Below are 24990 nucleotides of genomic sequence, written 5' to 3'. Positions count from 1 at the left end.
CTTAAATAAATAAGTCTGCTTTAAGACTCGACTCAGTTTTTCCGACTCTTATAATTAAGACGAAACTCTTTTAAAATACAAGTTCTTTTCAACTTATTAGGGCCCGAGTCTTTTGTAGAGACTTGAGTCCTTTTCGGAGAACTTGTATTTTTTACTAATAAACTTCGAAATGCGTTGTCTTTATGTAAAATTCATGGATGTACACAACATTAATCATACAATAACGCCTATTTCCTTTACTGTTGTTTAGGTAAAACCTATAAAATTGTTGATTGAGTCTTTATTCGGAGACTTGAGTCCTTTTGAGTTGCGCTTAAAAAAGACTCAAAAAAGGACTCGACTCGGGACTTAGTCAGTCAGTCAGTTGGCTCAGCGATCCAAAAAGAATCTTGGCCTCCGAAACGAGAGAACGCCACCTGTCCCGATCCAACGCGGTTTCCTGCCATGAATTGGCACTCGGCCGACGCAGGTCCGCCTCCACGACATCATACCAGCGGTACCTGGGGCGCCCGATCGGTCGACAGCCGTCGTCACTTCGGACAGGTCCCAGGATCTTCTTGAACACGGGACTTAAAAGACTCAAAAGTATTTTAAACTCTGTCTCGTAAAAACAAGTAGAGTTCTTCAATTTAGACTCAAAGAGTCGAGTTCCTACCAACAATAAGCTCCCTGGCGCCAATGACATTCTATCTGAATCCCTTAGTTTTCTAATATTTTTTATTAGCTTATCAATCTTATCATATTAACAAGAACAGCTTTACGCAATATAGTATCCCGTATTTACTTCAAAGTTCATTGTCTTCGAGAAATTTGGCATCAAAGATGAACAATTTTAGGCCAAAAAACCGATTTTCTGGCCATGACATTTATGTTAATTAGTCTAAAATTAAAATCTCTGGCCAGTTTTTAGAGACGTTAAAGACGAACCCAAATATGTAGATTTCGTATAGGTATGTAAGACCCTTCACAGCCATCGAGTAACGAAGCCAGTGTTTCTTTAGACAATGTTTAAAAATTATATAAAAAACAAGTATCCATTTCATTAAAAATCCGCCACACCAGAATGGAGGTAAAATATTGAAGAACCGATAGCCATTGGTCTTATAATTCTAGCTGTAGTGCAAATGTAGGAGTAACGACTCAAAAAATGTCATAAATCGATGAAAACCGAGAGGAGCCCCTTAATTTATATTTCAATAAAAATCAGCTGAACGCCCAGCATCTCCACCAAAACTCTTAAAATAAAAAAAGTACATACCTTAATTATTATACATATTGTAAAAACATATAGGTACTTACATAAGTGACGACCGGTTTGGTCTAGTGGGTAGTGACCCTGCCTACGAAGCTGATGGTCCCGGGTTCAAATCCTGGTAAGGGCATTTATTCGTGTGATGAGCATGGATATTTGTTCCTGAGTCATGGGTGTTTTCTATGTATTTAAGTATTTATAAATATTTATATATTATATATATCGTTGTATAAGTACCCTCAACACAAGCCTTATTAAGCTTACTGTGGGACTTTTGGACAATTTGTGTAATAATGTCCTATAATATTTATTTATTTATTTATAAGTACGAGTATAGTCTATATCAAAAGTAACGGGTCAGACTACGCGGCAATAGTTATTTACGATACAAGTGCAGAAAATAGGACATTCGCAACGAGTGGTGATAAATTAAAACACCACCGTCCCTTTCGATACTGACTGAGCATACCTAAATAAAATACCAAGTTAATCAAATTATGACTGCGTTCACGAAATAAATGCAAGTACAAAATGGTTTTAGTATTTAATAAACATTTCAATAAAAATTATATGTAAATAACAGTTTAAAATGTGTATTATGACACAATTTAAATAACATGCCCGTAGTCTTCATTACTTACAGTTACCAGTTTTGATTCCCACCGCAATCTCATTCCGCTGAAGTGTCTTCATCTATGACAATAGAGGTAATATTAGTTGTACGAAACGCATATCGGAATTGGTTTACCCAATAGGTAGATGGCGCTGTTACTTCCGTTAAACTAGCGAACTTTAGTTCAACGTAGTTGTTAACTTTTTTGTATTTTTCTGTGGATTTGTGTAGAGAATGTTAGTAAGTATGTAATAAAATAAAAATACGTCTGTTTATAATTAAACACGGTATTTGTTCTAACTTCCCCTTCGAGATATTAGGGCAAAATTGTACATTAGTAAGTAAGTAAGTAAAGTAAATATTCTTTATTGCACCAACAATTATACATTTTACATACATGTAAAACTATAAATGAAGTAATCTATTTTTTCTTCGTACGTACTTTTTAGTATACCGTAGCCAATTAGGAACCCTTATATTTTAGCTAATTTTTTTTTGACAGAAATGTCGTTTTACACTGCTCAGGAGCAGTTACGCTGCTCAAATCCCTTCGGACGCTTGGCGTAACGCTACCCCGCCGCTGGATCGCCTTTGACATCACAGGGCCATCCCACACTAGCGTCTCCCGAGCGTCGGTGTCTAGTCAACACTATAGCTGTTGCTCGACGCAACGTTGGCGCAACTGCGCAGCGACACCATTTTTCATAGCGCTGACTAGACGCCGACGCTCGGGAGACCCTCGCGGGGAGCAGGCCCCCAACAAGTCGTAACTATATGTATATATACACCATGTTTTTATTGATTTCCGTTAACTTCGGGCTATGGGTAAGTATGTTAAGAAACTAAATGGCATAGTTAAAAAAAAATTTTTTTTAAGTAATTAAACGTTGCATATAGCGTAGTTGTAACACGGGCATTACATTTAACTCAAAAAAACAATTTTAAACTGTGGTATATCAATGTCATTTCGAACATCGATCATCCGAAATAGTAGGTACGTTTAGTCTGTTCGGAAAGAGAAGAGTCGTAGAATGTTGTGGGTCCCATAAATTCCACGACTCTTCTCTTTCCGCACAAACTCTAGTAGCAAATGTATAAACTCGTATTAAATGCTCGGGCATTAACAGATAAAAATAAATAATTGCTTATCTCGGAAGTGGAGTTAATTAGAATACCGGTGTCTTTGAGAAAGTTACTTAATTTAAGCACAGGAATTCAAAACACGGTGTATATGTACTTACTGTCGTCGTATTCAGTGTCACTCCACTCGTCAACGTGCGGGGTGAACATGGCCTCCTTATAGTTGCCGAAGCCATCGCACTCCACGCCTGTGTCCAGGCGACATCGTTCCCGAGCACAATCTGCAGGGATATTCAACAATATCATCATATTTATAACAAATCATGGGGCCTAGCCAAGATAACGATCGTTTACCTACGCTACGACAACGAAACGCTATCTCTCGACCCCAGTTGCGTAGCCAACGTTACAATCGTTAACGCTCCGTAGCGTAGCGTAGTCATCTCTCTCTATCTCTCTTCCATATTAGTGAGCCTGTGACAGTTGCATTTCGTTCGCCACGGAGCGTAAACGATAAGCACGTGCGCTACGCGGACTGCAACTCCAACTATTGTAATGTTGGGTACGCGGCCTGGCCGCGGCCGGCGCTAGGCGTGGGCGACCGCCTACGGCCTCGCAGTCCGAGTCCGAGGGGCCTTGCGCCTCAAATACGTAAACTGGGACGCAACGTAAAAATGTATTCGTTTATTCTTGCGCCACCAGAGGGCCTCGTTAAATGTACCTTGCCCACATCAAATTTCGGTCTTGCCCCGCCACTGTCTCTAACGCACTAATATAGAAGAATGATAGAGAGACAGAAAGCGTTTCATCGTAATCGATAGAGATATGGAACTGTTGAAAGCATTAAACGTTAATGCAATTTCAATTGTTTTAATATTTTTTTTCAGTGTACCAATCGCTTTTCGTTGAAGAAACCGGACAAGTCACATTCCCTGGTCTAATAGTTTCCTCTTTTATGTAGTTATGAAGTTAGATGGCATTAGTTAGAATGACTATTACGGCTCTGATCACTCACGGCTCACGGATATCTGGTTGGGCAATATGTACACGGTGTTTTTAAAACCCCGTTAACTTCAGGGTATGGCTTAGTACATTTAAGGAAACTGAATGACATAGTTTTTTTTTCATTAAAGTAATTAATAGCGTTGTTGCAACACAGACATTATAATTTCAATTCACCAAACAATTGAAAACCATATGACATATCAATGACATTTTGAATATAGATCGTATTACTTGTGTTTAGAAGCAAAACTCATACTAAACACTAATAATTATGTAAAAAAAGCCCTAAAGCAAGTGTACACGCTCGAAGGGGCCTTATCAGATAAAAATAAATCTTTGACTATCTCCAAAATAGAGTTAATGAGAATACCAGTTTCTTTTAGAAAGATACTTAATTTAAGTCCATGAATGCACCCTTGAAATTAACGGGCTTAATAAAAACATTGTGTATAGGTTTTATTAACTCACCACAGTTCATGTTGGACACTTCGACCCGGGGCACCTTGATGCCTTCGATGGGCGTTCCGTCTTCCATGGCGCAGTAGCACAGGAAACGACGGCACTGATATAAAATTGTTTAATGAAAATAAGTTGAAAGAAATATATCGCAAAAAGGGCCAGTAAAAATCTGCAGATTCAGGCAAAGAGCCTAATATATAGGGAGCGTGCATGAACTGTAGGAGGCAGCACAGGAGCTGTCAGATTTTTGGCGCGAAGCGTGAATGTGATGTTTATTGTTCCGATGTAGCCCACAAGATGGCAGAACCTACTATGCACAAGAAAACACTTGACGTGTAAATATGCATTTGTATGGTTCCGATTCAGACCACAAGATGGCAGACCCTCCAACGCGCACGGTCCCTATTGATTTCAACAGCGAACCTAACCTAAGCATGGAAGACTAGCTGTCAAGATGTTAAAAGGCACATGATGTTATCTCAAAAAGCGAAATATATGTCTACGGACGAAACTGTTAGCATCTGAGAGGAATTCAAAGGTAAGTGTGAAGTTCTCTAACCCTATGGATGCCCATTGGACGTTACATATATAATAGACAATGATTTAGTCCAGACCAGACTAAGAATACCTGGACGGGAGCATAAAGCCACAGTGGCGTGCACTGAGGCGCTTCGTAGTGCAAATGTCCATCTTCGCCATATTTCTTCTTGAACAGCTTCATTTCGCGTTTACAGGGCTCTGCAACAATATTAGGCTTCATTTCATGTAGGACCCAACCCACCAGGATACAAACCTGTCCTTCTGCCAATAAGAGAGCCTTAAGCGTAAATCGGTTATAAGATATGAATATTAGTATTATTAACATAAGATGGACAAAATATATAACATAGGTAAAAGCATAGAAATAAGACATTGTAATGCCCTCACATGCTACCCATGTACTATTCGTAAGAAATTATATTTAACACTACTTATGTATCTTGATGCATCACTGTATATACAATAAATACAATAAACAATAAGATTTATCCTTATTCGTGACCCTTTCTGAAAAGAGGGACAGAGGAGGTTGTAGAAGTTGAGGTTGGAGGTTGTTGTGGAGGTTGTGTAAGTGCGTTGCCGGCATTTAAGATGGGAGTACGCTCTCTGAAGGTCCGGAAATAGCGTAGATAGCAAAAAGGGTCCAACGACCGTATATGTAGATCTTTTAATTACTCCTTTTCAAAGGTGCCACAGACGTATTGGGACCGTGCGAAGTGCATGGTGGGGGTAAGTAAAGCGATCCCAGTGCATGTAGTGGTAAAAAATAGAACTAACTGCGGATAGCGTCTTTAACATTTCGTACAAGTTATACGGCTCGAAAAGAAACTTTAATTTACGATTACTCCTGAAATATTGATTTAAATTGTATGGTTCAAGGTACCATTGTAATTTGTATAAAATGCTTAATATTTAATTTGATAATAATAAAAAAAATAATAATAATTTATTCAGTAACTTCATAACTTAACAATATGCAGGTTTGGCGTCTCTTTTTAAGTATACAAGATACCTGTGTCAAGAGACACCGCTCTTCCTTACTGGTTTGCTAATTAACAATAACAAAACAATGGTTAAAAGAAACAAAAATTTAACTAAAAAATTAATTAAGTTACATTTAACGTAACAGGAACTTTGAATTTTATTAAATAGAAAGAAGCTAAATAACTAATTGAAGCCACATGTGTGTGTGTGTGTATGTGTGAGTGTGTGTGTATGTGTGTGCGCGCGCGTGTGTATGCGTGAGGTGTATGTGTGGGAGTGGGAGTGTGTGTGTGTGTGTGTGTGTGCGCGTATGCGTGAGGTGTATGTGTTAGCATTAAACTGTAGCATAGAAGATAGTTGGAAAGAATTGGCGAAATATTACGTGATTTTAACTAATAAATCTTCTATTTCTGCGTAGTTCTTAGTTTTAAGCCAGTTTAATATTTTATTTTTACATTCTTTATTTGTAGAGGAATATAGGTCAATGGCATTATCTATAAGGTTATATAGTTTTGCAGATAGAGCGATATACTGTCTTCTAGCATATGCAGACTTTGTTGGAATGGGGATAACATTTCGTTTCCTTTTCCTTGTGGACCTTGTTGACGTATCCTCTCGACAGTACCTAGTATTTTTATGTCTCCGTAAAGTCACATTCCACACATACAGTTTTCTTACCGATAGGAGGTCACTTACTTCATACAGCTTATCAGTTGGGAACCTGTATGGTTTACAGTACATGACCTTGAGTAAAGCTCGTTGAGCTCTCTCTAATTAAAGGAATTTGGTTTTAGTGGCTCCACCCCACACTGAAATGCAATATATAAGAACCGATTGTGCTAAAGAAATGTAAATTTGGTTGAGAAGATTTTTGGTGGCAATGTGTCTTATTCTTTAATAATTATGAATACTGTATCCGTGTAAATAGCTTTGCAAATGCCACATACTATGTGATCTATTTCTAGAAGTTAAGAATGGGTATAGTAAGTTATCCTTAAAAGATATACTTACATTCAACATCGCGGACTTTCTGGTAGTTATATTGTGTTGTTATAGCTTAAACGGATTAGGCAGAGTTTTCGATTAAAGCTAAGCCAGCGTGATTTTTTCCGACAATATCGTTATATTTCAACCAATATACACAAAACCTTAACAAGTTATATACCTAAACCTTCCTCAAGAATCATTCTATTGATAGATGAAAGTCGTATGAAAATCTGTTCAGTAATTTTGAGTTTTGGAGTAGTTTTATAAGATGTAGTGCATTGACGTTTTCCTCTAGACTTGCGGACGCTAGGTTGCGTGACAGTCGTGCACATAGCGAATAGTAGAACACAATATGAACCAATGGAAACGCCAAAATTTCACCGCTCCTCTGCTGTGCTGTTTAGCACCGTTACGAGTAGAACCGTTAATTACACACAGCAACACAGTCTCCAACTTTCCTACCGTAGAGCTCATCTGTTTCTTGGCTGCTCCTCTTGCGGGTGTGCGCGGTGTGCACCGTGTGTTTATCCTGGCAGAACCCCTGCCGGCAGACCAGCCCGCCGTCACACCCTGGCTCCGAGAGTTCGATCTCCACCTACACAAACATCAACAGCTTCTCCAAATCCCCTACCGTAGGGCTCATCAATTTCTTGGCTGCTCCTCTTACGGCTGTGCGCGGTGTGCACCGTGTGGATATCCTGGCAGAACCCCTGCCGGCAGACTAACCCGTCGTCACACCCTGGCTCCAAGAGTTCCTCTTCCACCTTAACAAGCAAAGCAGTTGATTGACTATTGTTAGACTTTACATTATTGCAAAAAAAGGTTACAAATGATCAGTCGGCGATGACAGAGTGCTTTCAACAGCCTGGTGGTTAAGCCCTTTCCTCGATCAATATAAATCGGTTTAGCAGTTTAAGCGTGAAGAAATAACAGACAAACTTACTTTCTTATTACAAGCTTTTATTTTAACTTCACGTGTATGTATCTTTGTTGCTTGCTTCGTATGTAGGTATGTCCTGGAATCCTGCAAGTTAAATTTGACCCACTTCCCGGTTTCCGATTAAGCTGAAAATTTGCATACCTATGTAAGTCGGGTGTATTGCAATGCAATATTATGGTACCATCAAGCTGATCTGATGATGGAGACAGGAGGTAGCCATAGGAACTCTGTGATAAAACAACGCAACCTAATTGTGTTTGGGGTTTTTAGAATTGTTTCGATGAGTAGGGTAAAGGCACCAGTAGTCAGCCTTATAACTCATTTTTAAAGTTTGTACTCCTGACGTTTCTACAGGATTAGTCGGATAAATAAACGCATGACATGGTTAGATCAAGTGTTTATTATAGTTTTGAAATAAAGTATGTCAAAAAATAACAATCCTCTTTATAATATCTATAATTAAGATTAAACAAAAAATGGCACTTTTCTCCAGTAGTCAGCCTCTAAAATCCAGTAAGCAGCCTTTGTGTACCCAGTACTCAGCCTTTATAAACAATATAAACTATTAATAACAATGAAATAAAAAACACTATTATTTGTATTAAAGTTAACACGATACCCGATACGGTATCGTGATGGGTTAGTGTACGATATTATAATATTTATCATTCCTAGGTAGGAAGCTAGAGTATAGGTAGGTCTAGGTACCTATACTCTTATAAGTACAATTCTCATGCCACGAAATTTGTAGGCCATAGGTACTTAAAATTATTCTTGCAAACTAATAAACACTGTATTTATCTTCTTATTTTTTATTATTGAATCTGTTTATTGAATATAATTCATTATTTTTAAAATCGGTTTAAATGCTGGTGAAACCCGTGCAGGGGTCCGTTAGATATTGGAATATTGAATTTCTCAACAAAAGTATGTATACACTTTTGAACCTTATTTAAATGAGTTAAAGTTCATAATATTTGGCAGCGACGTACCAAGGAAGATAATGGCTGAGTACAGGATCCGTGAAACCCAGTGGTCAGCCGCATTAAAACGTTATTTCAAATGCGGCTGACTACTGGGTTTTACTTTAAATTGACTGAGACATGCCTAACTAAATTTGAAAATGTAAATGTAACGGTCCTAACGGTCGCATTGGATCGAAAATTAAAAAAATAACTAATAACCCGAAAGTCAGCCGCGGGAGGCTGGGCACTGGATTTTTTGTAAAAAAGTGGTATCCAGTGGTCAACCTCCTCAATTTATAAGTTAAATATTGATATTTCTATTTAAATATAACGCAATTTAATAGATAAACTAACCAATAAACCCATCATCAACAAAAAACAGTAACTTTTTATATTAAAACATATTTTTTCTCACTCGTTAAAAGAACACCACGTGCAGTAAAAAATATGGCGGACATGACACTCCAGCTCTCGTCAACAAACATCACCTTTATGAACGAGTATATTTCCTATCCCCGATACCTCACCGCACCTGCCGCGTTACGTATTAACGAATAAGGAATCAGAGCTCCTATTTGACTACACGCGATTTGTTTAATCGAATATACCAGATATTTATGACCAATAAACGACTTAAAAGGCTGACTACTGGTCCCTGGCTGGCCACTGGTGCTGTTACCCTATTAGTTGCCTGTGGAAAAAAGATAGTCAGCGAATAAAAGCTTGGACCAAAAATGAAAATTTTGCCAGAAACTAATTTTTATACCTAATATTAGTAGAGATCACTGGTGAGGTCCCTAATCGCTAGTATATACATAGAAATAGATTTCTTATGAAAACATGATCTTACCTCTATTTCACTGCTACCATTTTCAACTGATGACTCTTTAAATTCAGCGCATTTTTGGTTCAATTCTGTAAAAAAAAAACATTGCTATTTTATACGTACGGAACCTCTGCAGTAGGTGATTCATACTTATTTTTACTACTTGATCCTGGCAGCTTTTCAACGATGGAAGTCAGAGTTACAGGTCAGCAAAGGACTTGTAAAATAACTTGAAGGAGATCGTTTATGAGAGCTCTGGATTCTATGTTGTATTACGATTTACGATATGGTAACAATATTTTGGCACTTGAGTGATAGCTTACGAATTTTACGGAAATTTCTCCACATAAAAATGCCGAGGGGACGTTCCCACATAATTTAATATGAATAAAGAAATTTCTATTGCAGATATACCTACACGGTGTTTTTTTTTAAAGTCCGCCAATTTCAAGGGCGCTTAAATTAAGTAACTTTCTCAAAGAAACCGGTATTCTAATAACTAAATTCTAACTCGTTTTTGGAAATAAACAATGTTTAATTTTTATCTGATAAAGCCCCTACGAACGTGTACACTTGCCTTAGGGCCTGTTTACATATTGATTAGTGTTTAGTATGAGTTTATAAATATATTTGCTACTAAACGCAAGTACTATCTCGGACTATCGATATTCGAAATGTCATCGATATGTCAAAGTTTTCAATTGTTTGGTGGATTTAAATTTACTTAATGTCCATGTTACAAAATCTCTATGAACTACTTTTTAAGAAAAATAAAAAAATAATTAAACGTTAACTATGACAATTAGTTTCCTCTTTTAGCCATACCGCGAAGTTAACGGAGTTTAAAAATACACCGTGTAGAAACATCCTCTATTTCTTTAAAAGCTTCCCGGAATTTTCAAGATCGTTGACCAATATTTCCCCTGGCGCACAATATTTGGGAACTTAGGAAACTGACGAAAGTAGGCGCTGCACTGACCGCAGCAGTTGCACTGCCTCCTGTCGGGCACGAACGCGCCCGAGGGACAGTCTGGCTCGTGTTTTATGGTGGGGGGGCAGGTGTAGCCGCGGCAGGAGGGACAGTTGGACACAGGCGAGTAGCTATGCTCCTAGTCCTATGTTTGTAGTTGATATATACTGACGGAAGTAGGCGCTGCACTGCCCGCAGCAGTTGCATTGCCCCCTGTCGGGCACGAACGCGCCCGGGGGACAGTCTGGCTCGTATTTCATGGTGGGGGGGGGGGCAGGTGTAGCCGCGGCAGGAGGGACAGTCGGACACAGGCGAGTAGCTATGCTCCTAGTCCTATGTTTGTAGTTGGTATATACTGACGGAAGTAGGCGCTGCACTGCCCGCAGCAGTTGCACTGCACCCTGTCGGGCACGAACGCGCCCGGGGGACAGTCTGGCTCGTATTTCATGGTGGGGGGGGGGCAGGTGTAGCCGCGGCAGGAGGGACAGTCGGACACAGGCGAGTAGCTATGCTCCTAGTCCTATGTTTGTAGTTGGTATATACTGACGGAAGTAGGCGCTGCACTGCCCGCAGCAGTTGCACTGCCCCCTGTCGGGCACGAACGCGCCCGGGGGACAGTCTGGCTCGTGTTTCATGGAGGGGGGGCAGGTGTAGCCGCGGCAGGAGGGACAGTCGGACACAGGCGAGTAGCTATGCTCCTAGTCCTATGTTTGTAGTTAGTATATACTGACGGAAGTAGGCGCTGCACTGCCCGCAGCAGTTGCACTGCCCCCTGTCGGGCACGAACGCGCCCGGGGGACAGTCTGGCTCGTGTTTCATGGTGGCGGGGCAGGTGTAGCCACGGCAGGAGGGACAGTCGATGTCCACGGGCTCGTAGCGGTAGCTTCGATGGCTGGACACACAATTATAAAAAAATATCGTGCTTTAGCAACGATTTTTTTTGGTCAATAATATGACTAAGTAACATTACATTTTTGTTATTAATATTACATAGCCTTTAGGTAACATTAGTAGACGGAGAGTTTGTCCCGAAGATGGTTCATGATAATTGTGATGCCGTGTACCCTCTGGCCTCCACTGATGAATAGCTGCCAGAGGCCTGGATCTAGCAATAAGGATAATACAGCAAACTAACTGTCTGTTTCGTTACTCTCATTATCATTAACCATTTTCCGGGGTTAGCTCCATAAATTACTTCGATTAATTATATTTAAAGGCATACTTGTACCTTGTGCGCATTACGAATATAACCGTAGTCATGTAGCGATAAAGACAATAAATCAAGAAAAAATTAAGTAAAGCCTGACCAGTAATATATGAGCACGCGCCATATTGTGGAATTTCATTGGAACTAAATTTTTCGTACTATAATTAACTGTCACCCTATACATGAGAATAACAGCGCCCTATTGACAATGATCAGATATTTCTGGTCGGGCTTTATATGTGCTTCGAAGTAGTTTATTTAGGTACTTACACACCAAATGAGCTTTTGGGTAGAGTTGGAACAGTCATCGGAACACCTGTAAAATGAAAGAGAAACATTAGATTTTAAACTACAGTTGAATATAAAATAGGTTTAAGAAGAAAGATTAGTGGCCATTTGTTGTATCTCTATAGGTAGCTATGTATCGAATATTGCATGCAAGTTCTTGATCTGTCTAAATGGCGCTTTGAAGTCAGTTAGCTTACATCTGCGAAGGGTCTTGTCACACCGAAGAGCTCGCGACTCCTGCTCCGGATGTCCCAAGTAAGGATTGCAGCCAGCTCTGAAATCTGTATATGAACAAAATAAAAACGCCACTGTGGTGGCCGGATTGAATGCCATTTGCGAACAGAGCTATAACCGCGAAAATTGAAGTACGCACGGGCATTTTTCTCTGTCACTCTAATTACGCCTTCGTTGGAGTAAAAGAGAAAGATCCCCGCAATTTGCGAATTTCGGTTTTCGCGGTAGCCCCTCAGGGCCTACCTTCGTTCGTTCGTTCTATTTGCGTTTCTATCGATTTAATGAATATTCGCTTAACTTCAAACTTCGATAATTTCTGTTAGGAAATAAACCGTATTAATTTTTCTTACTACCAAAATCTGAGAGTTTGAAGTTAAGGAACTCATATGAAAGAGTTATATGGGATGTATTTTTTTAGGTGCCGTAAAACCACCCAACTATAGTGCAAAGCTCACAACTATGGTCCACAATTAAACTCAATTTTTCTCTTTCAGTACCCCTAGTGTAAATATTTTCGACAGCGAAACGTGACGTACGCGTTTGCGTTAAGTGTCATTTTGTATGAGATTTTTGACTTTCCAAAACGTCCCGCTTGGCGCGCTGTTCAAAAAGCCATACAAAATGAGACTAAACGCAAACGCGTACGTCACGTTTCAAAATCGAATTTATTTACACTAGGGGTACTGGTGTGTATTTTACTATATTTTTGTAGTTCTAAGGCAAAGTATGTTTATAAATGGAAGGTAAAACTAGGAGTAAACCACAAGGAACATTGGTATAAATACTTAATTTCCTTTTGAACTTGTGGACCATAGTTGCAGTATTGGACTATGGTTGGGTGGTTTTACGGTGATACAATACATATACACCGTCGTGGGCTGCATTGATAAGTCCGACAGATTTGAACCACGCATTGCAGTGGTCATAAAGAGGAAAATGTGTTATATGAGTTTTGGTCAAATTCGGCCATTTTATTTGCGTATTCCTCACAGGACACGTTATTTCTTTTTCAATTTATTGTTTATTTATTTCGAAGCTAGGGAGATCCATATAATGTTAGTACAGTAACATTATATTAATTTAGCTTAATGACATACAATTTACAAGTAATTTGATAAACACATGACATGGATAGACAACACAAAAAATATTACAATAAATAATAAAACAAAAGAAATAATGTAAAATAAAATGAACTCTAGACTCTTTTTACATCTTGTGGAAAAAAAAACATTACAACGAATAAGTACTTAATGTTTTATTTTATTTATTATTTACAGATAAATATTTCTAGTTTCCTTTAAAACTTTACCTACTGTCTATCAGTAGGTATGTCTAAACCAAGTCACATAGTGGCAGTGTCGCAGCCAAAGAGGCGTTTTTGACTAAGTTATTACCATAGAGAAATAAGTAAGCCTAGAGTGCTCACTCCATATATCAGTTCTTACCAAAACGCTTTTTATATTCGTAGTCGACATCTAGCGTCAAGTAGCGGATTTATCATTACTGGTACTTGACAATAGACGTCGCGGTAGTAGTCCCTCTGGTTCGTGTTCCGCATTTCGCGCCATCTATTGAACAGAAGAGTTATTTTGAAGCAGGTCTCCGTTTTTTCATCTTATTCATCGCTTAGACTCCTTATCAAAATAACTCTACTTCCGTTAAATAGATGGCGCTGAATTTTATTTATTTATTATCCAACTTATATTGACAGTTAAACCAAACATGCAAATTATTGGTTACAGACATACATAATTAAAACTACATAATTAGACGAAGAATATCACTAATTTACTTAACATTAATTGCTATGGGTGTGGATATTGACTTGGGTTGTTTTGGCTAAGAAATTTGGTTCTGGAATTTATACTTATAATAGAAATTTTTTGAAAATCTTGTCAAATATTGGAGGTACGCGCGCGATTTTGTAAACAGAGATAGAAAACTTACCAATTGTGCTCACTGGGAGAAACTCCTCCGAATCGAAGTCGAATTCGTCATGTACACAGGATTCGTCCAATTCTGTCCAAATCCAAAATATATTTATTTATTAGAAAAGTTGAGTCGAGTGAAATTCGGACGGTAAAATTTTGACGATAAAATATCTAGCCAAGACGCGAATCCCAGTTATAGTTCATGTCATCCGCGATAATGCGCAGATCTGTCAAATCTAACCTTTAAGAGGATACTGGAGGATAGGAGCTGAGATTTAAATATGTTAGTTGAATATATCCGTCTCGCTAACGCAAGCAGCTCCTAAAACTAATGCGATAAGGACAGGTGAAATATCCTGCGTATAAATCACAAAAAACGATGTTTCGTACTCGACTGTTTCCTCCTCCAAAACTTAACCAAATGTAACGAAATTTTGAGATGTGCATGGTAATGAAATTATCTGTCGGACTGTTTTGATTTTTAGGCTTATTAATGTCAGTTTTGAATACCAAAACATGCTTCTGTTTACGGCTCAGTAAATTAGGCCGTTTTTGCAAATATTTGAAGTGCCCTAGCGCCTTAAGAAACCAAAATATCAAAAAAAGCGAAACAGCCCGACAAAGATATTAATAATAATAATCATCTGTGTTAAAAATCATTACTCTAGCTTCAAAAACGACGGAGGAAAGTAGGAAACAGTCGAGTACGTTTGTATGGGGAAATGACCACTCCTGAGGACAATACGACACGACACGATCTATAGGGACCGTGCGCGTTGGTGGGTCTGCCATCTTGTGGCCTGAATCGAAACCATAAACATGCACATGTACACGTCACGTGTTTTCTTGTGCATAGTAGGTTCTGCCATCTTGTGGGCTACATCGGAACAAAAAACATCACATTTACGCCTCGCGCCAAAAATCTGACGGCTCCTGTGCTGCCTCCTACAGTTCATGCACGCTCCCTATACCAACCTCTACGGAACATACTCGTCGCAACAAACTGCGAGTTGTTGGCGTTGTTGCCATACTTGCGATATTAACTAGTCAAACTTGAACCTTACTGCATGGAGATAAGGTCTGTGTTGCTACCGACCTCTATAGAACACGCACTCGTCGCAACATCGGCACTGCGAATAATCAGCCGGTATGAAGATCGACCGCCATTTGCCGTACTTGCGATCGCAGTATGAAAAGTCCGATTTCGGGATTCTTTTCTCCCTAGGAACATTAACAATTTTGTTAGGAAATTATAGGCCTTTGTAGCAAAAATAGTACCTATATTTTTATCAATAATCGCATCGTTAGTTATGTTGCGTAGTGCGTACCGTAAAATGCTGCAACTTTGCCATTTAAGCTCAATTTTGCCTATTTCATTTCAATTACGATCTCTCGAATTTGCTTAGTTTTTTCTTGTTTTTTACCATTTGGTAGTAATTTTCATTATTCTGGCAACACATATTTCATTTTTTTACAATGGTAACTCCATTGTTGCTCCGCCAGTTACGTATCATAAGTCGGCGTGAGAGGCAGCATTTTTTTAGTGTCTCGCAACTTTTGAATTTTTATCTACGAAAAAGGTGTTCTTTGAGAAGTGGTAACGTCCCAGGGTAAGCAAAGACTGTCTATTTCCCGTAAGTTTAATATTTTCAAGAAAAGGACATGATTTCAGCATAATAACGTACTAGGCAATATTGGGCAGTGTTTTGGAAACTTGAATGACACAATTTTGCCTGGGTCTAGGGCTGTCACTGTCAGCTGAATTTTATAAATGTACAGAAAAGAGTAAAAATAAGCTTGTCTAAACTGCTTAATGAGTTTATTTATTACAAGCTTTTTATTAACTTGCAATGTTTATTTAAGTCAAATCTTGCAAGTCGATTTTCACCGACTTTCAGTGTGGGTACCTTTGTAGATCTGCTGACAATGCAATAATAAACTAACGTTAACAAAAAAAGCTTATATTAAAATGAAAATTATAAAAAAAAAACTTATTGCAATCTGTTATTATATTTTTATTGTAGTTACTTGCAATTGTATATTTATTGTATTATAATTATGTTGTATGTTTACTTGTAATTGTCTTTTTGTTCAAAATTTGCAATCTAATTTTCAACCACTTATTAGCGACCAATTGAGGTGTTTGACATACTTATGTAACTTGGGTGACAATGCAATGTGTATGCCATCGAGATGGTCTGATGATGGAGACCGAAAATAGCAACTTCTAAACTACACATAATAAACCCACTGTGTTTAGGCTCATTTGATTTGTCTTGCGGTTATCTTTCTTATCGAAATCTGGGTTGTCAGGTGTCAGGTCGATTACAATTGGAGTTCAAAGGTGATGGGTGACTAGAACTTTACAATGAAATAGAACTTTACACTATAATAATGTATTGAAAATTAGCAAAATAGTGTATCTGCAATGTACTTGTAATAAAAAAAAAAAAAATAAGTTCAAATTATTAAATACTAAAAGAAAAAGAAATCAAACAACATTATATTACATTTGTTTGTTGATTATTTTGTAACTAACAATATAAATAGATTTTTTAAATAATAATAATTTTTTGGCACAACCCTACAGTTAACGATATTTTTGTATAGAAAGTTTGTGGAACCTGCTACAACTTTACCTATTGCATGTGAAAAAAAAAGTATTAAGCTTATGGCAATAATTTGACTGTCAGGGACAAGCATAATGTCTCATGCACAAGAGTAAATATTATTGCAAATAGCAACACCTTATTTATGGAGATATCCGTCTAGGCAAAGTTACGTCTTAGGCCTACAACTTTGCCTGCCACTTTGATTGCTTGTAAATCGGAAATACAGTATGATTAGGTAATGAGATTTGAGTCTTATCTGGTAAGGCATAGGGTATGTTTTCCGACTAATACTCATGAAACCCATAATGAAAAATAGGTTCACAGATATATGAAAAAAACGTCAAAATCCAGGCAAAGTTGCAGCCTTTTACGGTACAAAGTGTACAAACCGGACCCACGAACGCCAACGAAAAGGTTTTACCGGTCTCGTTGCTCCTGTCTGCGTTTGGACGGCTAGCGGAAGCTTAGCTGGCCATAGACACTAGGGTATGCCTGCGCAGTTTTGTCTGTACAGTCCAACTGCACAGTTGAAGTTGGTTAGAAAATTGCACAGTCAATTTTGCCACATAGGTACGCTACTTTTTACCTGTGCAGTTGGCAAAACTGCGCAGGCGTACCCTAGTCAGTGGGGTGACACTCCTCCTTTCAGTCATTCTCGGCTCCGTTCCGCTCAGCATTGCTCCGAGCAATTATTAGGTTTCGCACAACTTAAACTCCCTTTGTGTGCACGACCACAAATAAGATAATGACTTGATTTTTGAAAACCCTAAATAGCCGAAAGGGATAGTGACAGTCATAAGAAATTGTTCCTAACCAAAAGTGTATATGCCATCTCCGCCATATTGACCTTACTTAAAAATAATGAATGACATCGTACTTGCAGGAATCCCGGAAGAGTTCGCATTCTGAGGTGTTGCTGAAATGGGCGCATTGCGGACACAACTGGAAATCTGTACAAAACACAAAAATTCAGCGTTCCTATCTCCAATATATTGACAATATTAGGCCGCTTCGTATGGTTGTCTGACAGGTTGCATGGTTGTCACAGCAGCCATAAAAACCAATAAATGAAGGAAAAAGTTTATCGACTCATTCACTACGTTTTAGAAGGAGGCCTCTTGAGATCTTTCGGCATCGGTATCGGTAGATGAACTTATTCTTTCTTCCGCGGGGGCGGGGACTTTGCATCGAGAATAAGTATCTCACAACTCACGACTGAGAGAGAGAGAGAACCGCTATCTCTGTCTACCACAGCTGTATGCAAGTACCTAATTACGTACCAATACTGCCCTGGTACAGCGCGTGCACGTTCCGGGACCGCACGGGATTCGCGGTAGTGGGGACTTTGCATCAAGAATAGTCCACGAGCTCTTCCCTACTCCGTATGAGGGATAGCAGCTCGGTGGCGCGCCAATATTCGCTAGTGTCGTGCTCTTTGTCTATTAGCGCTAGAGAGAGAGACCCGCTATCTCTGTCTACCAGATCTGTAGGCAAGTACGTACCAATACTGCCCCGGCACAGCGCGCGCACGTTCCGAGCGCTGCTAAAGCGCACGGGGTCCGCGGGGGCGGGGACTTTGCATCGAGAATAGTCCACGAGCTCTTCCCTACTCCGTATGAGGGATAGCAGCTCGGTGGCGCGCCAGTATTCGCTGGTGTCGTGCTCTTTGTCTATTAGCGCTATGAAGGGCAGGTACTGAAAGAGATGAGGAAATTTGGTGAAAAGTGGACACAAATATTCTATAAGCACACTATTTACACCATTTGTTTTTTTTTTGTATAAGTACACTTTTTTATTGTGATGAGTAGGTACAGATATTATCTTAGTGAGTCTTGGGTGTTTTCTATGTATTTTATGTATTTGAATATTACCTATATATATATCGTTGTCTGAGTAGGAAACCACAACACAAGCCTTCTTGAACTTACTGTGGGACTTAGTCAATCTGTGTAAGAATGTCCTATAATATTTATTTATATATGACACCAGAAATAACTCATACCAAGTAGCAACCGCTGATGTCATATTTTCTTTCGACAATGTTCTCATGAAAATCTTGTAAAATAAGTTGAAAAACTGATTGACGACAAGGCATAAAATTCGCCATTTTTATGAGATTATTTTTGTCGACTAATTTATAGGCTATTCTATTGAGTAACGGACGTCACAGAGATGACAATTAATTCGGGCTTTTAGCTTAACTAAGCAAGTATTAGCAAAGTATGGTATTGGTCCCATTAGGCAGAAAGCCAGGTATTAACCGTGGTCCCACCTTTGTACCCAACGAACCTAACCTACCTACCTATTGATTTAGTGTGACGTCCGTGACAATATTATACTCGTACTTCGGGGAAAAAAGCGTAGGTAGGTTAGATTCGTCAGGTAGCTTCAGATGCCCGGAGGGCAAACTGCCCAGAAATAGGAGCCCCAGTCTAGTTAAGAGTCCTTATTCCTACAGACGAGCGTATTTTGTAAAATGCTTCCTTTTTCATTCAAGATTACGACGTAACTATTAGTATTTATTCAAAAACTGGTAACGTACTTAAATAATCGTTTCCTAAACTAGCGGCTCCAACAGTTCAAATTTTCATTTTCTCTTTTAAACCTCTTTTTTAATGAGTTTTTTTGGGAGTCTTTTCCAAATTTTGCAGTGAGATGTGGCGTTTCGGTTCTCAATTTTGCTGTAAACAAGAATCATTTGGTACATGAATGACTACAATTTGATTCAACATATCTCGTACGAGGGGCTGGAATGATGAACAATCGAAGATTCATTTGAAAAAACTGATAAATAACCTTCCGAGTTTTCTTCATTTTTTTGGCGAAAACAGGGTTTTATTATATTTTTTTTCCGCAAATTGTACGCATATTTTGCTTTAAAAATAATATTATAGCAAACTGTAACTTTATGTTAACCTATAAAAAAAAAATCATAACTATGGGACCTACATTGCTGTAAATTTATATTTTTTTAAAACACGTATAAATCACGCAGCAGCGACGCCCCGCTCTCAGTCCGCGCGGAGCGCGCTTAGAGGACGGACCTGTGCTCGATTGTAAGGCATTCGTTACGTTCGTAATCAGCTACGGAGTTCCGAGAAGTGCTATATACTGCGATTAGAAAATCTTAATAATAGTTCATTTTTTACACTATGCTTAACAACAGACTCGCTTATCGATGGATTTTCAGTGGTCCTTTTTTATACTACGTCGGTGGCAAACAAGCTTACGGCCCGCCTGATGGTAAGCAGTATCCGTAGCCTATGTATGCCTGCAACTCCAGAGGAGTTACATGCGCGTTGCCGACCCTAACCCCCTCCCTCCCCTCGTTGAGCTCTGGCAACCTTACTCACCGGCAGGAACACAACACTATGAGTAGGGTTTAGTGTTATTTGGCGGCGATATTCTGAAAAACGCATTTTTACTTGAAATTACGTTAGGGTTTGCATTATTATTTTTGACCCGGATGAAGTCCAAGTTCTCATCATGGAGTCAGGAGTTGGTCACTAGAACTCCTAATCTACTCATTATAATGCCATCGTGTTTGGGCTCAAAAGATTTGCCCTGACGAACACCATCGATCTAGATGAGGTCCAGGGTCTCATGATGGAGTCAGGAGTTGGTCACCAGGACTCTTAATCTACTTATCATAACTCCATCGTGTTTGGGCTCAATAGATTTGCCCTGACGAGCACCATCAAAAGTCCAGGGTCTCATGATGGAGTAAGGAGTTGGTCACTAGAACTCCTAATCTACTCATTATAATTCCATCGTGTTTGGGCTCAAAAGATTTGCCCTGACGAGCACCATAGATCTAGATGAGGTCCAGTGTCTCATGATGGAGTCAGGAGTTGGTCACCAGAACTCCTAAACTACTCATCATAACCTCATCGTGTTTGGGCTCTATAGATTTGCCCTGACGAGCACCATCAATCTAGATAAAGTCCAGGGTCTCATGATGGAGTCAGGAGTTGGTCACTAGAACTCCTAATCTACTCAGTATAATTCCATCTTGTTTGGGCTCAAAAGATTTGCCCTGACGAGCACCATAGATCTAGATGAGGTCCAGGGTCTCATGATGGAGTCAGGAGTTGGTCACCAGAACTCCTAAACTACTCATCATAACCTCATCGTGTTTGGGCTCAATAGATTTGCCCTGACGAGCACCATCAATCTAGATAAAGTCCAGGGTCTCATGATGGAGTCAGGAGTTGGTCACTAGAACTCCTAATCTACTCATTATAATTCCATCGTGTTTGGGCTCAAAAGATTTGCCCTGACGAACACCATAGATCTAGATGAGGTCCAGGGTCTCATGATGGAGTCAGGAGTTGGTCACCAGAACTCCTAAACTACTCATCATAATCTCATCGTGTTTGGGCTCAATAGATTTGCCCTGACGAGCACCATCAATCTAGATAAAGTCCAGGGTCTCATGATGGAGTCAGGAGTTGGTCACTAGAACTCCTAATCTACTCATTATAATTCCATCGTGTTTGGGCTCAAAAGATTTGCCCTGACGAACACCATCGATCTAGATGAGGTCCGGGGTCTCATGCTGGAGTCAGGAGTTGGTCACCAGAACTCCTAATCTACTCATCATAATTCCATCGTGTTTGGGCTCAAAAGATTTGCCCTGACGAGCACCATAGATCTAGATGAGGTCGAGGGTCTCATGATGGAGTCAGGAGTTGGTCATCAGAACTCCTAAACTACTCATCATAACCTCATCGTGTTTGGGCTCAATAGATTTGCCCTGACGAGCACCATCAATCTAGATAAAGTCCAGGGTCTCATGATGGAGTCAGGAGTTGGTCACTAGAACTCCTAATCTACTCATTATAATTCCATCGTGTTTGGGCTCAAAAGATTTGCCCTGACGAGCACCATCGATCTAGATGAGGTCCGGGGTCTCATGCTGGAGTCAGGAGTTGGTCACCAGAACTCCTAATCTACTCATCATAACTCCATCGTGTTTGTCCTGGACCTCATCTAGATTGATGGTGCTCGTCAGGGTAACTCTATTGAGCCCAAACACGATGGAGTTATGATGAGTAGATTAGGAATTATGGTGACCAACTCCTGACTCCATCATAAGACCCTGAACCTCATTTAGATCGATGGTACTCGTCAGGGCAAATCTATTGAGCCCAAACACGATGGAATTATAATGAGTACATTAGGAGTTCTGGTGACCAACTCCTGACTCCATCATGAGACCCTGGACTTCATTTAGATCGATGGTACTCGTCAGGGTAAATCTATTGATCCCAAACACGATGGAATTATAATTAGTAGATTAGGAGTTCTAGTGATCAACTCCTGACTCCATCATGAGACCCTGAACTTCATCTAGATTGATGGTGCTCATCAGGGCAAATCTATTGAGCCCAAACACGATGGAGTTATGATGAGTAGATTAGGAGTTCTGGGGAGTTCTGGTGACCAACTCCTGACTCCGTCATGAGACACTGGACCTCATCTAGATCGATGGTGTTCGTCAGGGCAAATCTTTTGAGCCCAAACACGATGGAATTATAATGAATAGATTAGGAGTTCAGAGGGCCTACCGCGAACCACGTTCGACAAGTTACCTCCCTATCACACTTACGTACGGATTTACAAGTGCGACAGAGAGGCAACACGTCGAACGTGGTTCGCGGTAGGCCTCCTGGTGACCAACTCCTGACTCCATCATGAGAACCTGGATGGACTTCATTCGGGTCAAAAATAATAATACAAACCCTAACGTGATTTCAAATAAAACTGAAACTCTATAGCACTAATGTGCGCAAACGATTGGCATCTTGACTAGGCAGCATGGGTGCGTAGCCACCAGTGGCGGTGCGTCACAAATATTCGTAGGAAACCCGGAGCTAATTTTGCTTTCCTTTTCTCCATAAACCGATCGTGAAAGTACTTAACGGGCTGAAATTAGACAAGCCGGTGGGAATCGAGTTCTTTGAACGATCCGCCACTGGTAGCCACCATGCCAAACGTTTACGATACGACAAGGAAACACTATCTGTCTCTCTATCGCACTAATATGTGCAATCGATTGGCTTCTTGGCTAGGTATCATGGGTGCGTAGCCAACATGCCAATTGTTTATGATACGACAACGAAACACTACTGTCTCTCTATAGCACTAACATGCGCAAACGATGGTCATGTTGGCTAGGCGCCATGGTTGCATAGCCAACATGACAATCTTTTACGTCACGACAACGAAACACTATCTGTCTCTCTATCGCACTAATATACTTTATTTATACCTGTAGTCATTTACTAACTTTTTCATTTTCCATTGGTGTGAAAGAGACAGAATAAAGAGCAAGGGTTATAGTACACTCTGTAGTCTGTACACTTAGTAGTAGTGTACATAAAAAAAACTACTGTGCATATAAAATAAAATAAAGTGTGCCCATATGATATCATATAACACTAAAATTAATGTTGCTTGACATTATATTGAAAACTATCAAGATTATTCTAGTCTGCATTGAAACGCGCGTCGCGTTGCCGGCGCTCGCGTACCGAGCGCCAACGCCATCTATCGAGCGTTATTTCGTGAAATCGGAGAACGCTCCAAGGAATAAGGGCTCTTAAGTTGAGAAGGAAACGTTTTATGAAAAGAAACAGTGCGGTGTGGGACCATGGTTAAAATGAATTATCCGTAGACCCCTGTTTAGAACGGAGGGACAACGGGTAAAAAAAGATACCGGTGGACCCACTGTGGTACAAAGCAGTGAAATTGGCATGCATAAATAAATAGGTACTTAAGTGGAAATAAGTTGTCAAAAGATTGCTTTGTCGAATAAGACTATGCTGCTTGTAAAATTTCTTAGGGTCGTAGCTATTTATAGAGTCTGTGCGAAAAGAGAAAAGTCCTGAAATGTACGAGATCTATCTAATACATTCAACGACTCTTCTCTTTCCGCATAGACTATACTAAATGGGATCATACCGGACGAAAATACTGACCTTTAGATTGGTCTTAGTTTTGTTGGCCGCCAGAACCCTCTTTCTAGGGTCCAATGACAGGACGGGCACCACGCCCTTCTGAACTACGGCCGCCGACACCACGGTCAAACATAGCAGGAACCAGATTGATTTCATTTTGTGTTTTTGTACAATTTATTTTGGTTGTGGTCGCTGACATGTGTCAGCTTTGATTTTGATTCTTGCAGTGTCAGATGTCAGAGCTTAAAGAGCCAGCCGGTAGCCGGCCAGATACGAAATAGTTTGGATATGTTAAAAAGTATTTGTCCGAAAATATTTTATTTTAGTACATGCAAAACCTATACAGCGCTATATAAGTATATCCAGAAATTACGATAGAATTACAAAGCCAATTATACTAGGCCATCTCTCTCACATACTTCTCTCACTTAGAGAAATATACTAAATTATAAAAAGATTTTTTTTATCAATTATGCTTAATCTAGAACTCATCTACACATTCCAAAAGGCTGCTTGGTGGTGAGAGGTGATGTGCCTCCTAGTGAGTATTATATTCTTTGTGATGTGAGATCAACCAATATTAGCATAGGTTGTAAAAAAAGAACAGCGGATCGGAGACGAGATGTGGTATATAAAATACTATTAAACAGCTTTGCTGTCTTCATAATAAAATGAAATAATTTATTCATGCATTGACACTAGATGTCACGGGTGACGCGACTGACAAAAATCGTATTTCTCAACAATTTACAACTAATATCATCATCATTTATTGAATGCCAACCATGGTATTACAAGGTGTTCACATATAATAATAACATTATGAAGTACAGCATAGACCCTGCTAGGGCGAGACAAATCTTAAAAATATAACTAGCAGAAGGAGTTGAAAATAGAGTTCCGGTTAATCCGGTTATAATATTAGCTGAAAAGTGTTGACCATTAGACGTTTCTTTCGATGTCTATTGTCAAGTAGCAGTACTGATAAGTGAAAGCTCTCACCGGGTCACCTTCAAAGAATATAATTGGTCACCTTTGAATGCGGCAGGCAATAAACAGAGAAGCATGACGGGAAACAGCGAAAAAGGCCGTACAACGACCGCAATGACTACGACTACTCTGTCTGACAAGA

General features: G+C 39.6%; 1 protein-coding gene across 1 annotated transcript; it reads right to left on the bottom strand.

The window, feature by feature from the left end:
- Window positions 1-1783: 1783 nt before the first annotated feature.
- Window positions 1784-24571, bottom strand: LOC133530359 (uncharacterized). The gene is made up of 14 exons (XM_061868269.1): window positions 23880-24571; window positions 18399-18591; window positions 17774-17846; window positions 15381-15505; window positions 14301-14372; window positions 12314-12397; window positions 12099-12144; window positions 11353-11513; window positions 9676-9740; window positions 7552-7684; window positions 5038-5147; window positions 4419-4512; window positions 3107-3226; window positions 1784-1945 (listed from the first exon to the last, which is right to left on the bottom strand). Exons 1-14 carry the CDS (start codon window positions 24012-24014, stop codon window positions 1923-1925), a joined length of 1434 nt encoding a protein of 477 aa, XP_061724253.1. The 5' UTR covers window positions 24015-24571; the 3' UTR covers window positions 1784-1922.
- Window positions 24572-24990: the final 419 nt, after the last annotated feature.

This window comes from Cydia pomonella, chromosome 22 (genome assembly GCF_033807575.1).
Source record: "Cydia pomonella isolate Wapato2018A chromosome 22, ilCydPomo1, whole genome shotgun sequence".
In the NCBI taxonomy this organism is placed as follows: domain Eukaryota; kingdom Metazoa; phylum Arthropoda; class Insecta; order Lepidoptera; family Tortricidae; genus Cydia; species Cydia pomonella.
The sequence above is the reverse complement of the archived record's forward strand: the minus strand, read 5'-3'. Positions and strand labels throughout refer to the sequence as shown.